Here is a 14,493-nt window from a genome sequence, read left to right on the forward strand (position 1 = left end):
CTGCAGCTACCCACAAGACTTTCCTGAAAGAGGTAAGGATATGACTACTCATTTGCACGTGGCATAGAAATCTTGCTCGCTGGTAGGCTTTTAAACCAATCTCCGGTTTTATTCCATGTACTATTGTACAATTTAAAATCCCAAAATTCAAGGGTCCAGAGTTCACACTGTGTGTGCATGTTGACTTTTTCATGGATGAGGATGCTAGCTCCCCCTGCTGGAGGAAAAAGAGGACAGCTTGCGGGATTTTCCTTTCGTGGACTTTTTGTGTTGTTAAAAACAGGGAAAAGACACACCACTACAAGAACAACCAAAGTAATCATTACATTCCAAACTTTAAAAAAGGATTATTTCCTTTAGAAATTAATTAATAATGCCTTTCTAATGTGAACCCCAAGCTCTTTAAACGAACCCCAAGTTTTAAATGGACGTTTCAGCAGAAATTGAATAGAAATTATTGATTGTCTAGAAGTTTGTGATATAGCACAAACATATTAATACAGATTTTGTTTCCCTGGCTGGTGTTGGTGTTAAGCAAAAGAAATGGCTCCTTGCATTTGCCAGTATTGCAGTTTTAGTTTTAGTTTTTTAAATGTGGGAACAAGATCTGAAATGCTGAATTGGGAAACTCTAATGTGGTTTGCCTATAATCGCCTAGTGCGTGTATTGAAACAGACCTTTATAGTTTCATTAAAAGCAGGCTGCTACAGTAGCCTGTTCTGAATCTGAAATGGCCCCATTTTCACGATGCTAATTCATGAGGTCATGACCTGCGGACTGTGAATGCTAGCATGAGGGTCACAGCATGAGTTAAAAAAGAAAAAGTTCATGGAACTACAGTAGGTTCTCTGCTACCTGCAATAGCATGGGGATCGTAGCCAGGACATACTAAGAGTTTATTTTATTGTTAGCATTTGTATGCCGGCCTTCAACAGGGATATGTTCAGGGCAGCTTGCAAATAGAAATGTTCAGCATTGATTGGTGCCAGTATTGTAAGTGGCATATATCTGAAACAGAAAATGTGTTTCTTGTTTACAAGTGTGCATAATATCCACACAAAAGTTACTGCTAGTTCCCAGTGCAGGACTGCAATGATGGCGGAATTTGGAAACGGAAAGGAGAAAAGCACCAGATTAAAAACCCTAACTTTACTATTGGTAAAATACTATTTTGCCTGGTCCAAGCACAGCGCTTTTTAAAAGAAAAAGAGAGAGAGAGAAATCAATATTGCATAGCAAATACTAATGAGCAAATTATTTAAAATTGATCCTGGTCCATAGAAGCATAGATGTGAGTTCTGTATGGGAGTGGGGCTTTTAGTTCGTTTCCAAATAGCAACAACTGGCTCAGGACCGAAATACCACAAGGACCGCCTCTCTCCATATGAACCGATCAGGACCCTGTGATCATCATCTGAGGCCCTTCTTCGTGTGCTTCCTCTGTGAGAGGTCCAGAAGGCGATGACATGAAAACAGGCATTTTCTGTGGTGGCTTCCCATTTGTGGAATGCTCTCCCCAGGGAAGCTCGCCTGGCGCCTTCATTACATATCTTTAAGCACCTGGCAACAACATTCCTCTTCTTCCAGGCCTTTGGCTAATTTTGCCTTTTAAACTGTGTGTGTTGGGGTTATTGTTATTGTTTTGTTTTGTTACCATGTTACCATGTACAGTCGTACCTTGCACCACGAACACCTTGGTACTCGGATGTTTTGGCTCCCGAACGCTGCAAACCCGGAAGTGAGTGTTCTGGTTTGCAAACGTTCTTTGGAACCCGAACGTCCGACGGGCTTCCGTGGCTTCCGATTGGCTGCAGGAGCTTCCTGCAGCCAATCAGAAGCTGCGCTTTGGCTTTTGAGCGTTTGGAAACGGACTTCTGGAACGGATTCCGTTCGACTTCCAAGGTACGACTGTATTGTAAACTGCCCTTTGATCCTCGGATGAAGGGCGGTATAGAAATTTAATAAAAACGGCAATTTAATCAACAACAACAACACTCTCCACTGCACTACTAGCACCCCCTGTACTTGCTCTGTACTTGAAGCCTCTGGGCAAATTAAGACAATGAGTGGCTGGGGTTCATCAACACTCTGCCTTATGATGACACACCCAGTCACCTCCTACCAGATAATGGTGATACTAGGGAAATTATGGTTTAAAAGCAGGGGATCCCGGGTCTCCTGCAGAAGACCCAAGACTTGCACTGCCTGGTCCACCCTCTAACAATGTCCTTGCTGGGCAATATGGGCCAACAATCTTGACTCTGTTTTTTTTTTCCCCAAGCACAAAAGACTTTATTGTATTGCATAACATAACTTTACATTATATGTTTCGTAAACCAAAAAATAAAGAGTATAACAAGTACAATCAATTTACAAATAAAAGGCTTTGTATACAAAAAATAAAGAGAAAGCATCTGTTATTATTATCAACACTTATCTATTCAAATCTATGCTACTTTAGATTATCCAACAATCTTGACTCTGTAAGGAGCTCCATACATGCATATGTACTCACATGCTCATTTACTGTTATTGGAGGTAAGGGAATGGCTCCTTGAGTTCAAAACCTGGACTTCCCTTTTGTGGGGAACACATCTAAATAATATACAAGCCAAAGCACCACAAAGGAGTGGGGTAACATAGTATAGCTATTTGTTTTTTAAAATAGCAGAAACAAAAAAATTAAACAAAAATATGAAATAAAATAAGGAACTAAAGCGTCTAAAATGTATATGATTAGATACACAACTGTTTAATTTGCTAAGAGCACTGCAGAAGGTGTTTGGTAGTGGGATGAACGAGCAGCTTAATTCCTAATGGAATGTGATATAGCAGAAGATGAAGAGACTTTTTAGAGATGGAACTTTGAGCACTTTGAGACCATGGGTTAGTTAGATAGTGAGCACAGTACGTATGTCTAGGGATTTGAGAGGTGGGGAGGGTTCTCGGAGCAGCAACAGTTTGCTTCAAGCGTATTGACTGAAATATATGTTGATGGCTCCTTTATTGCGGGTTTTGCGACAGAAGGAAATATTGATGATGTCGAAACGCTCCGCTTGTTGTGGAGAGCACAGGCGGAAGAGAGAGTTCACTTGTGTTAGAAAACATATAAGACACTATAAAATGCCGATTCCTTGATATGAAGCTGATGCAAAGTCAATCTGACATCTTTATTGCGATAACTGGGAATTCCATTAACAATGGAGTTAAGTGACCAGCTTCCCGTATTTAGTGCAACACCATTATCTGCTAGGATCAATAAGCAAATAATACTATAAATGAAAAAAAGATGCTATTTAATAAAGAAGGGTCAGGTACCGTGTGTCATATTGTGAGCAAATTAAAGCACCCTACCCTCAAAACATAAGTGATTAAATCACAGACGAAAGAAAATACGAACAGTGTATTTTTTCCGGTAACCATTAAATGTGTTTAATTAATGAAACTTTTTTTTTTTAAAGTTCTAGGATAAATCAAAGGTTGTTCTGGGGAAACCATATTAATGAGCATTAGCCTCTTAATTATCCTCCTGGCTATGTCACAGGGACACATTCGTGCTTTTTTCTTTGTGTAATAACTTTTTATAAAGAAGTATTTTTAAACTGATCATTAATTTTATGACTGCAGAAATGAGATGCAAAATTTATGCTGTTGTCATTGGCACAGGCTCAAGGCATCGCTGACATTATGCATGATTATAATGGAATGGCTGCCCGCTAATGAGTCTATAGACATTTCGTTTGAACATGCCTTGCTTTTAGATGTCTGATTAGGCTGTAATGCTTTCAATTATGCCTGCAAATTGTATTGGATACATTTACCTGATGCTTATTGTTCCTTTGTAGTTTAGTTTTCTATTACATAGATACCAACTGAACGCTTTGCTTTATTGATTTCCTTTCCCCTCCCAGGTATGCTAGTAGACACAAGGCACCTGTCAAGGGGACAATTATTATTATTATTATTATTATTGGGTGAGAAGCAAAAGAGTGACTTCTCTGACCGAACGAGGGCACAGCATTCATTGTTTCTAATGTGGTTACCTTTGACAAGCTGTAGAGTGTTGGCCGTAGGGGCAGACCTATGAGTGTGTAAATGTTTGTGTGTGTGTATAATGATTTTTTTCCTAAAAAAGAGAGGAAATTTGGACATGTTAAAGTGAACTGCGTTGCATCCTTCATCACATGAACTCTTTGTTTGGCTCTTACAACACTTTTTTTTGGTTAAAGGAAAAGCTCGTTTCTTTTTGTTGCATGAAAGAGTGCATTGGTATGTTTGGTTTAGTTTTAAGTATGCTGTATATCTTGTCTAAATCTTTTGAGGAGGAAGCAGCCCACTTAACGTTGGCTTTTTAAATGGACAGACTTAGCAGATATAGACATCTGGTGCTTTTTAATGCCTTTCCACAAATCTTGGAGGCTTTGAGTACTTTTTTTTTTTAATGATATTCCTCGTGCTACTTTCCCCACAACATTGAGAAATGTAATCAGGGCTGCGTCTGCTCTCCATAAAACATATAATAAAATTCTGCGCCGAATCCAAACTCTCCAGCACGTATACAACTTCCAAATGAGGACCGTGAGAAGAGGTCTGCTGGATCAGGCCAAAGGCCCATCTAGTCAAGCATCCTGCTTCCCACGGTGGATAACTGGATCCCTCTGGGAAGACCACAAGCAGGACATCAAATCAAGAGTTCTCTGCCACTGTTGCTTCCCATCAACTAGATGGATGGAAGGGAAAACTAGTTCCATATGACCATTTGCCTTATCACATGGAAATGAAAAAGAAATAAACTTTGCTGATAGTTGGGAGTCCACAGTTTTGGCTCGGCTTAACCTCCAACCATTATCTTCAACTCCTAGGGTAGGAGTGGCCCTTTCCACCGCCAATCTTGTAGTTGGGTACCGTGTGCTACCCATATCTCAGACTTGCGCTTTCACACTGGGCTCCGCTTCTCACTAAGGACACTGCCAGAATCTCCTCCTCCTGGGAGAGATGCACAAGAGGCGCCATGATGAGGGAAGGCACAGAAAAGTGGGGGTGGACCACCCACCCCACTCACACAGGAAACCAAGGATCACCACAGCCAACCACAAATGAACAGTCACACCCTACGCCAACCCCGACCTCTCTCACCGCCAAAGGAGCACAAGCGAACAACAGAGAACCTACACAAACAACGCCGACACCAAACCCTGCATATATTAAGGGAAATAGAAACATCGTCACCCCACCTCACCCATCCCTCCATCCCCCCACCCCACCCACCTCTTTCCCCCTTCTCTCCCTAATGTCTCAACAACCAAAACTGATTTGTAAAAATGTTACATGGGAAAAATACGAGAGAGACATTGCACACACTTTTGTAAATCAAGAAAATATTTAATAAAGAAGAAGAAGAAAATAAAAGAAAAGTGGGGTGGTGGGTGAGGTTTCTGGTAGGGAAGAACAGCAGGCGAAATGAGGAAGCGAGCAGGCTGAAATGGGAGGACTCTCGCCTCTTTCTTTGTGGATGGTTCTACCAATGTACCGGAGGAGCAGGAGAGCAGCACTCTGAACCAAGTCTCTCGTGTCAGCTGCAGGAGCTAGAGGGGAGAGCTGGATTCTGAGCCCAGTTGCTGTTGCTATTCCTCCAAGAATATGAGGAAGTAGCCACCAGGGAAAGGATGGGTGTCCTCCTCGTTATTTTAGCTTGTTCTCCCTTTTTCGGTCCCTTCTCTTTTCCACCCCATCCTCCCATGTCTTTCCTTTCAGTTCCTTTCATATATATATATAAATAAATAAATAAATAAATAATCTTTGACATATTTAGTATACAAGACATAAGAAGTCCTCTGTGTTATTTTTTTGTGCTGTGTAAATAAGTGTGACTCCCCTCCCCAAAGTATTCAATTGGAATATTTGATTCTGGGGGCATCAGCAAAGTGCATGTAATGTGGCTTGAATACTTTATTCAAATATGCGTTGAATATTGATATTGATTACATATGCACACACGTTTATTACATATGCATGCACACTTCCTAGGATAGTCACCTGAAAGACTGGAGTTTGGGCTGCAGCTGGTCATGACTAGAGTCAGTGTTGTAAGACCCTAGCAACACAAAGTGAGGCTGTTGCACTTTCCCTCTTCCTAAAGTTTTGTGTCTGCCCGCCCTTATCACTGGTCTTCATGATCTAGTACAGAGATCCCTTCCTTAAGTAAGTTATCAATAGTGGAGGAGGATAATTGCCTATGGGGATGGGGATTTGTGGATCCCTGCTGGTGGACCTTAAAATTAGAAAGAAATTGCCATATGATCTGGCTTTTACTGGGCTTGCTTCCCGTTTACGACAGAGAGGTTTCTGTGATTCCACGCTGGCTCTGGTCTGTGTTCACAACTCTGTGACAAAATGAGATCGAGCAAACCTCTGTTACTTTATCTTTCCTGTTTTCATCATTTCTTAATGATTCAAATTCATAGAGTATTATAATGTATGTAAGAAACACTTTGAAACCTCAGTTTAGAGATTTTGGATTAACGAGACTGCATTTTTCAAACACATGGGGATATTCTGTTCTTTCTGTAAGCTTTAAATGTTGCTTTCATCAGCGTTCCAGGGGCTGAAAGATACTCAGAAGGCGCACTCATGCATTAGCCAGAAATAGTTGCAATTATTTTGATTCTGTACATTGTGGAGGATTCAGCTAAGACACATCCAGATTACAGAGAAGCCCTGGGAGTTGTAGCTTTTGGGGAAGCACAAGGTGAGCTAGACAAATAGCAGTTGTGCAGGATTTAAATTGCTGTGGAATTTGGACACTAATTACTATTTTGTGTTCTGCCCTTCCTAAAAAAAGTGCTTTTGGAGGCGAATATTTCAAGGAGGGCATTTTACATTTATTTTATAACATCTGAAGAGAAGTTTTTAAATCCCTTGTGTAACCTCTCTGCTCATAATAGTAATAGGGCTCAGTGCAACACACTTTAGTTGGTTATTGTTGCAAATCAACGCTGTGAAGCGAATGTTCAAGTAGCCATGGATTTGACAAGCGACAGAGGCTAAAGGGCCCATTCATATGACCAAATGGGTGTTATGTGAGTGCATGTGTTGAGTGGATCTATGCTGAATTTGGCATGTGGCATTTACCCTACCGCAAGGCTGCTGAAAAGTGGACTTGAGTGATGGCATGATAGATATAGGTTGAACTGGCAGGTGGATGGGTGATGAAGCGTTCATGTCACAAGTATGTCATACCACACATGGGCCAAGATTTGCTGCCGCAGCAAACGAACGTTTACTACAGGGAAACCTGACTACATTGTGCTACCAATGGCATGTCAGCGTTGCGTGGCTGTTACGCTGGAATGGTCAGAGAAAGCACTAAATCAAATGTTACGTTTAAGCACATATTGCTGTGTAGCTAATAAAACATGGTCCTCCTCCCCCCCCCCCGCCCCCAGTTAATAAATGAATTATTGCATTGGGTTTCTGCTGGAAGGGATATTATGGTAGTTAATGGAATCTGTAGCTAGATAGTGCTGACAAGCCGTTCCTCATTCAAACACTTCATGTTGGATCCAGAGTAAAGTTGAGTTTATTTTTACATTTATATTTCCTTTCCTCCAAGGAGCTCAAGGGGGTGTACAGAGCTATCGTCCTCCTCCCCATTTTATCTTCACAACCCTGTGAGTGAGGTAGGGAAAGTAACTGGCCCCAGGTTACCCAGCGAATTTCATGGCTGAGTGGAGATTTCAAATAAGCTTAGCTCGATTGAAATTAATGGAATGTTAGCCATGATTTGAACATCACATTTTATGATTTTAAGCTCAGCTAACTTTACTTTGGATCCAACTCTTCTTTCTCATTCTTTACCATGTAAGGTTACCAGACGTCCCCGTTTCCCAGGGACAGTCCCTGGATTTACAAATCAGTCCCCTGACAAAATCCTATTATTCCGACTGAAGTTGAAAAGTGTCCCCAGATTCATTGAAAAAAACAACTAGTAACCTTACCATAGGAGCCAATTCCTATTGCCCCCTCCAATAAAACATTTGAGCTCCCCCCCCCAAGTTGATGGGCATTGCCATTCAAATGGTGTATGTGTACCACATCTTGTGATTAATTTTGTGGGGTGAGGCTTACCTGGTCCCCCTCCCCCATTTTTATTCAAGTTGGCACCCCTGTTCTTTACTGTAACTTTTATATCAACTATGCTTCTGAGGTAACTGAGACGAGGGAAAAGCTTACTGTTGGATTCGGGTTGGGTTTTTTTTTGGTCATGTTTTACTTTGAAATTCAGCTCGTGATGAATATGTGTATAATTAAACTGAAAGGAGCCTGTTTTAACTCCTGATAAATATTTTGGTTTGTGCAGGAGAACTGGAAGATGGGGAAGAGCGTGAAGGCCCTTGCCCTGTGCCTCCTGACAATATCTCTGTAGCATCTGACCGCTGTGATAAAGAGGATGAAGGCCCCTCTGATGGTAAGTGGTTCTCTTTGTCTCAAGGTACCATAATCACAGTGATTTGGGAGTTTTGTTGGCCTGTCAGTGTCTCTGAGGTGGTGAAATTCTTGGGAAACAGATGAGCAGCGAACCATGTGGGTCCTGTTCCTTACCTTCACAAGACCCTTAAGGAACTGAAGAGCTCTCTCTAGTGGCTAAAAATAAGATACAGTGGGATTTTATTTTATTTTAAATGCACATTTGCTTGTTTGTTTCAGTAACCAAAATAGATCTCTTTGTTTTCCCCACTAATGAATCAGCAACTGATACACTCGGATTTTTTTCCCCTTTAGGACAAATCTGTTCTTAATTCAGCATCAGTTTCTTGCTTAATTTTATTGTACTTGTTTTATTTAGTGTATAAATAATGAAAGAGAATTCATTTGATGGATTCGTGTTTTTTGCATGTGGCACACTTGAAACAGAGCGAGTTCATAAAATATTAAATTAATTGTTCTTATGGTGTGTCTTCCCGTTAATGTACTGACGTTTCTCGTTCAAACAATTTTTGGTGCTTACATTTGAACAGTACTCCCCCAGTCCAAGTTTATTATATATCAAATTTTAATCATTCTTACATTTTTGAAGATAAGAACAAGTGGGGATGTTCTGTGGGGATTATTGCATCATTGTTTGCAGCTATCTCTTTCTGCTAGTTGACAGTGTTGATAGATCACAATTTGCATGCACATAACAATGTATACTAATTAGTCGTTCCGAATTTTAGACTTGGAAGTGAGCAACTTTTTCTTCCTTTCTGTCATATGATGATCAAACTGTGTAGCTCCAACTCAATTGCTGTTTGAAAATAATGCTTCCCTGCAACATGCTACTCCACATTTTATGTTTTTCGGATTATTCCCTTTGGAAACATATATTGCTTTTATGAGGTATAAAATTATATCTATTGGAGAACAGGGATAAGTCAAATATGTGCATAAGTGATGAACGTTCTAGCAACTGATTCAGAAAACAGGATCTTTACATCGGAGTTCTCTTCTGCTGAATTCAACTTATGCTACAGTAAAGGAAAAACTAGCAATAAAATAACCTTTAGCTTTTGACTACCCCTTTTATATTTGTTGGCAAAACAGATTCTATGCAGTTTTTAGATGAATCTCTCCCCCCCTCCCCCTGGCGTTAAACGGCGTAAAGACAGAAGTGGTTTATATCATAACAAAATATGCAGCTGTGTTTTCTGCCCATGGCTTACTGCACACTGGGCATAACGAAGCGGTTGCAAGAAGTGTTTTCTCCTTGCTTGTTTAAAAATGGACAACCATTTTTGTTTGCGAAAGCGAATTGGACGGTGCCGACACTCGAGCATTAAGTACCACCAATATTAATATGCGGGTAATCTGTTTGAGAAGTTTCCAACTTTGTTGCAGATTTTTTTTATTTATTTATTTTCGGAATTTTTTTTAATGCCGTCTTTCAGTTCAAAAATAAAAATTCAGGGTGATGTACATCACCATCCAAAGGTGAAGCAGACATCATCGGTTATTAAATGAAAAGTAAAGACGCAACATCCCCTTTGCTCCTTCCTTTCCCAGTCTGGGCAACCAATTGTGGAGTGGCTGTTTTAGTATTGGTTTCTGCTCAGGGGGGTGGGTTTTTTGGGGGTTTTTTTGGGGGGGGAGAGAAACTAAGTGCAAGCGTTGATCAGTTTGTAATGCTAAGCCAGCTGCTCCATGGTTTGTTTCACACCTGGGAGAGGATGTGTAGCAGGTACATTTGAGCAGTGTGCACTAGCATGCTGCTCATTCAAGTTACACCATAATTTCAGACTATGGTTTGCTGTGATATACAAACTAAGCAAATATGAATTTAGCTGTTTGTCTCTTGGTTAAATATCAGATTTATCCTTCTCTGGTGCGAATTGTGTTCGCTTTGTTCTACGTCAGACATTTTGATATCTGCTCTGTAAGTTAAAATAAGCAAATCTATATTAATCTCTACATAGCCAGCGGATCTCGAAGGCTTCTGTGTACAGAGAAAGGAGTTAAATACATTTAAGGTCAACCTCCACCAAATTGAACCCATTGTTTCTCTTCAGACTTGTTTCAGTTGTTCGTGCTTTTGTTGGCACCCAGTATTTTTAAATGCGCAAACTTTGTTTCAGTATCTCCATGTGATTGCGCACACCTAAAATATTCAGATTCAGAAATGGGTGTTAAGATTGCAAGAACGCTTATTGAGAAGAATGAAATTGCTATATGTCCAAGTAAACTGTTTTTCTCCATTTAAATGGAAACCACTACACTCAGTAATTATAGCACACCTAAAGAATTAAAGCAACATTTGCAAGTTTGTTTTTTTAATAAACAAACAAATAAACTAACCAACTTTTGATTTGACTTTGGGGTTTTGTCGAAAGATAATTGCGAATGCGTAGCAAAAATCTGCTTGCAGAACTGTAGGTACATTGTAGTATGGAAAAAAATCCTGCTTTTTTGTCTGACCTTTGACTAACAGTGTGCATTAATTAGAAAGAAGGTAATTATTTTTAACAGCAACTACAGTATAACTAAGTTAGCCCAGGTCATCAAAAGGCCTTTTTGTCAAATCTGATGAAGTTTTGTCCTTTCGGTTGTCGCCAAGTGTTCGGCATGAACTCGGGATCCAAACGTTGATCGATTATATAAGCTATAAACATGTGTTTGTTTTATTATGTCGATAAATTTCTGTACGTCTTGAAAATATCAACCCTCTGCCCCCCATATCTCTATATGTATTTAAAGTCTGCCTCCTCGTGCCCACCCCCCCACTTTGTTTTCTAACAAATATCCCCCACCCCACCGTTTCCTTGGTTCAAAAGTTCATTCCATTCCCCAATGGCCACCTAATTTTCCAGTTATTCCCTCCAGCCATATGTGTTTGGGTTTCTTTTATGGTTTATTAGGTACTGTAGTAAAGTGGCATAAGTTATATCTTCTAATGAAATTCAAGCGCACTTCAGTGATGCTCTGTCTTGATTGCCGGCAGCAATTAAATTGCACGGGAAGAGAAGCGTGCAGGGTCCCAGACACGTTAGAGAAAGAGGTTCGGCAAGTCGAGGGGAAGGTGGGAAGAATTGCCGAGGAACACGCCGAAGAATAAAGCAAGATGCAGAATTCTCGCCAGACACCCTGTTCCTGGCCGGCTTTTATTTTATTGGCCCGCAGCCTGATTGATAGCCAAATCATAACTTGCTATATGCTAACAGGCAGAGTTCACTGGTAGGTTATTGTGAACTGATAAAGGGTTAGATGGAGTTTTGATTTTCACAGTGGAGCCGGCTGCACCAGATTAATGGAATTTCAATGAGAGGCTGGAGTAGTTGCCGCTTTGTCAGAAAAACGGATGGAGATTCTATAGTCATGCCTGCTCATTAATACCAGTTGTCTGAAAGGTGTGGTACTTCTCGATACAAAAGACTCCAGATAATTGTTTTTTGAATAGGATTTTTTTTTTAAAAAAACAACAACTTATTGATGACCGGGTTTCTCGCAAAACAAACGACAGGATCTTGTATAGTACAGCAGTGTTGCGCGTTCGTTGTTCTTCTTAATACGTTTGTGGTGAGGAATAGACCTTGACCCGATGGTGCTATAACCATTCCTTTGATATACTTGGAAATCAGAAAAGCTCAGGGGTGTGGTTTTGTGTGCAACACATCGTTAGCATTGCTGTTTTCTTGAAGAGAGACGTGCTATTCCGCCACCCCCACCCCCCAATATTGAAATGCAAACACGTCTACAGATTTATAGCAGGCAGGATCGTTTTATCTTTAAGCAGAGAAAAACTGCAGCAATTTTACACCGCAAACTTTTCTCTTACATGCAAGCTGCCCTAAGCTCAACTCAGTCATATGTGCTGCATGTACAGTTACAACTATGTATGGGCATCGAGTGGTATACAAATTTAATAAATAATAACAATAACTAGGAGCAGGTTTCACGATTGTAGCACCCTTTCCTTCCTGCTTCCGCACTTGCAGGAATTGATGCTGATCTCCTTTATATTGGCTTTCTCCCCCGCACCTTGACTTAATCTGAGATGAGCCTCAGCTCCTCTAGAGCAGGCTTCCTCAACCTCGGCCCTCCAGACGTTTTGAGACTACAATTCCCAGCATCCTTGACCACTGGTCCTGCTAGCGAGGGATCATGGGAGTTGTAGGCCAAAAAATGTCTGGAGGGCTGAGGTTGAGGAAGCCTGCTCTAGAGGATGTGGGACAAGCAGAAAGTGTGCTTTTTCTTACCATGCGCAGAGGGTTATAATATGAGTGAAGAGGGGCAGTGACTCAGAGCTCTCCTAGGGTGCCAACTACCCTTACACTGGCACTGAGCTAATGGACAGCCACAGATTCTCAGTCCTGTAGGAGCTGTAATCACAATAAACCACAATTCAGGTTTAGGGCTGTGTTGTATAGCACGGTGGAGGAAGGCGTACTGGGTAGATTCCTAGTTCACTATTCTCTGTATGGAACTTTTGACCCCTATTAGATGGTAATTTGTTTTCACGAACACTTTTCTGCCATCTTTTTTTCTTGCCAACAAGGATCTTTACCGGCTTGCTGCCACCTTGCATTTATGACTTCTCCAGAGTTTTCCTTCTGCCTTGTATTGCCAAGCTTCTAAGGGTAAAAAAAAACATGTTCCGTTCCCTTTTGGCCATTGTTGGATAAATCCTCCTCCTCATAGTTTAAGACTGCTAAATTTTAAACATCAGTTGTTTGAGACATCTTTCACTGCTTCTTGCCCCTTCGTTTGTATTTCACTTGGATGCATCACACTGCACTGCTTCTAAGTTTCCTTTGCAGCCCCTATGCAATGCCCTCTGTTTCATTGCAAATAGTTGGCTATGGGCTTTATAAAGGTAAAGGTAAAGGGACCCCTGACTATTAAGTCCAGTCGCAGACAACTCTGGGGTTGTGGCGCTCATCTCACTTTACTGACCAAGGGAGCCGGCGTTTGTCCGCAGACAGCTTCTGGGTCATGTGGCCAGCATGACTAAGCCGCTTCTGGCGGACCAGAGCAGCACACGGAAACGCTGTTTACCTTCCCACTGGAGCAGTACCTGTTTATCTGCTTGCACTTCATGCTTTTGAACTGCTAGGTTGGCAGGAGCTGGGACCGAGCAATGGGAGCTCGCCCCGTTGTGGGGATTCGAACCGCCGACCTTCTGATCGGCAAGCCCAAGAGGTTCAGTGGTTTAGACCACAGTGCCACCCGCATCCCTTATGGGCTTTATAGCAGTATGCAAGTGGTAGAACTTGCGCCCAGCTTCGTCTGACATATTAAAAAATGTCTTAAAGTGAGTGATGTTTTAGGAAAGCAGTGGTATTATTGTTGCTTGGATTATTGCTTTTTGCAAGAAGTTGGGAAATAGACTCCAAAACAACACTGGATATCATGTCTTGTTTCTTGGGAAAGTAATGGAGGAAGGGTGTCACACTTGTCTAGTGTTCCCTTTCCTGCTTCAGATAGCATTTCAGCCTTAATTGTGTAGGATGCTTGTGGGCATCCCATTGACATCTGACTGGCCATTGTGATAACAGAATGCTGGATTAGATGGTCCTATGGCCTGATCTAGCAGGGCTGCTCTTACATTCTTATGAGAAGTTTAGATAGTTTAAGCTGTGCAATGAAATAGCTTTCTGCATGCTGGGTCACTGTGCGTGGGGAACTTTTTCCAGCCCGAGGGCCTCATTCCATTACAGCTAAACCTCCAGGAGTCACATATCTGTAGCATACGAGACCAAAGCTAAAAGTGGATATTCACTTGCTTTCATGGTCATCTGTTCATGCACAAAGATTGCTGACATCTGCCTTTATCTGCCATAGGAACTGGGATTTTAAAAAGCCTCCTATTGGAATGGAGGAGAATCTTCATTGAGATTTTAGTGTTGGAGGAGGGTTGGCCCATCTAACTGATCTCAACAAGATCATTCCCCTATATGGCAATTATGCTTGAACTAAGGTTCCCATTGGCCCCAGCAGGATATTAACGTGTACACCCCCAAC

General features: G+C 41.3%; 1 protein-coding gene across 1 annotated transcript in view; it reads left to right on the forward strand.

Annotated features, from left to right (window-relative positions):
- Positions 1–14,493, forward strand: part of SKAP2 (src kinase associated phosphoprotein 2) — a 101,951-nt gene that overhangs the window by 11,334 nt on the left and 76,124 nt on the right. Inside the window, exons 3-4 of the mRNA XM_033165256.1 lie at positions 7–32; positions 8,360–8,467. Coding sequence (XP_033021147.1) covers positions 7–32; positions 8,360–8,467 — 134 coding nt within the window. The remainder of the gene's footprint in view (positions 1–6; positions 33–8,359; positions 8,468–14,493) is intronic.

This window comes from Lacerta agilis, chromosome 12 (assembly GCF_009819535.1).
Source record: "Lacerta agilis isolate rLacAgi1 chromosome 12, rLacAgi1.pri, whole genome shotgun sequence".
NCBI lineage: Eukaryota > Metazoa > Chordata > Lepidosauria > Squamata > Lacertidae > Lacerta > Lacerta agilis.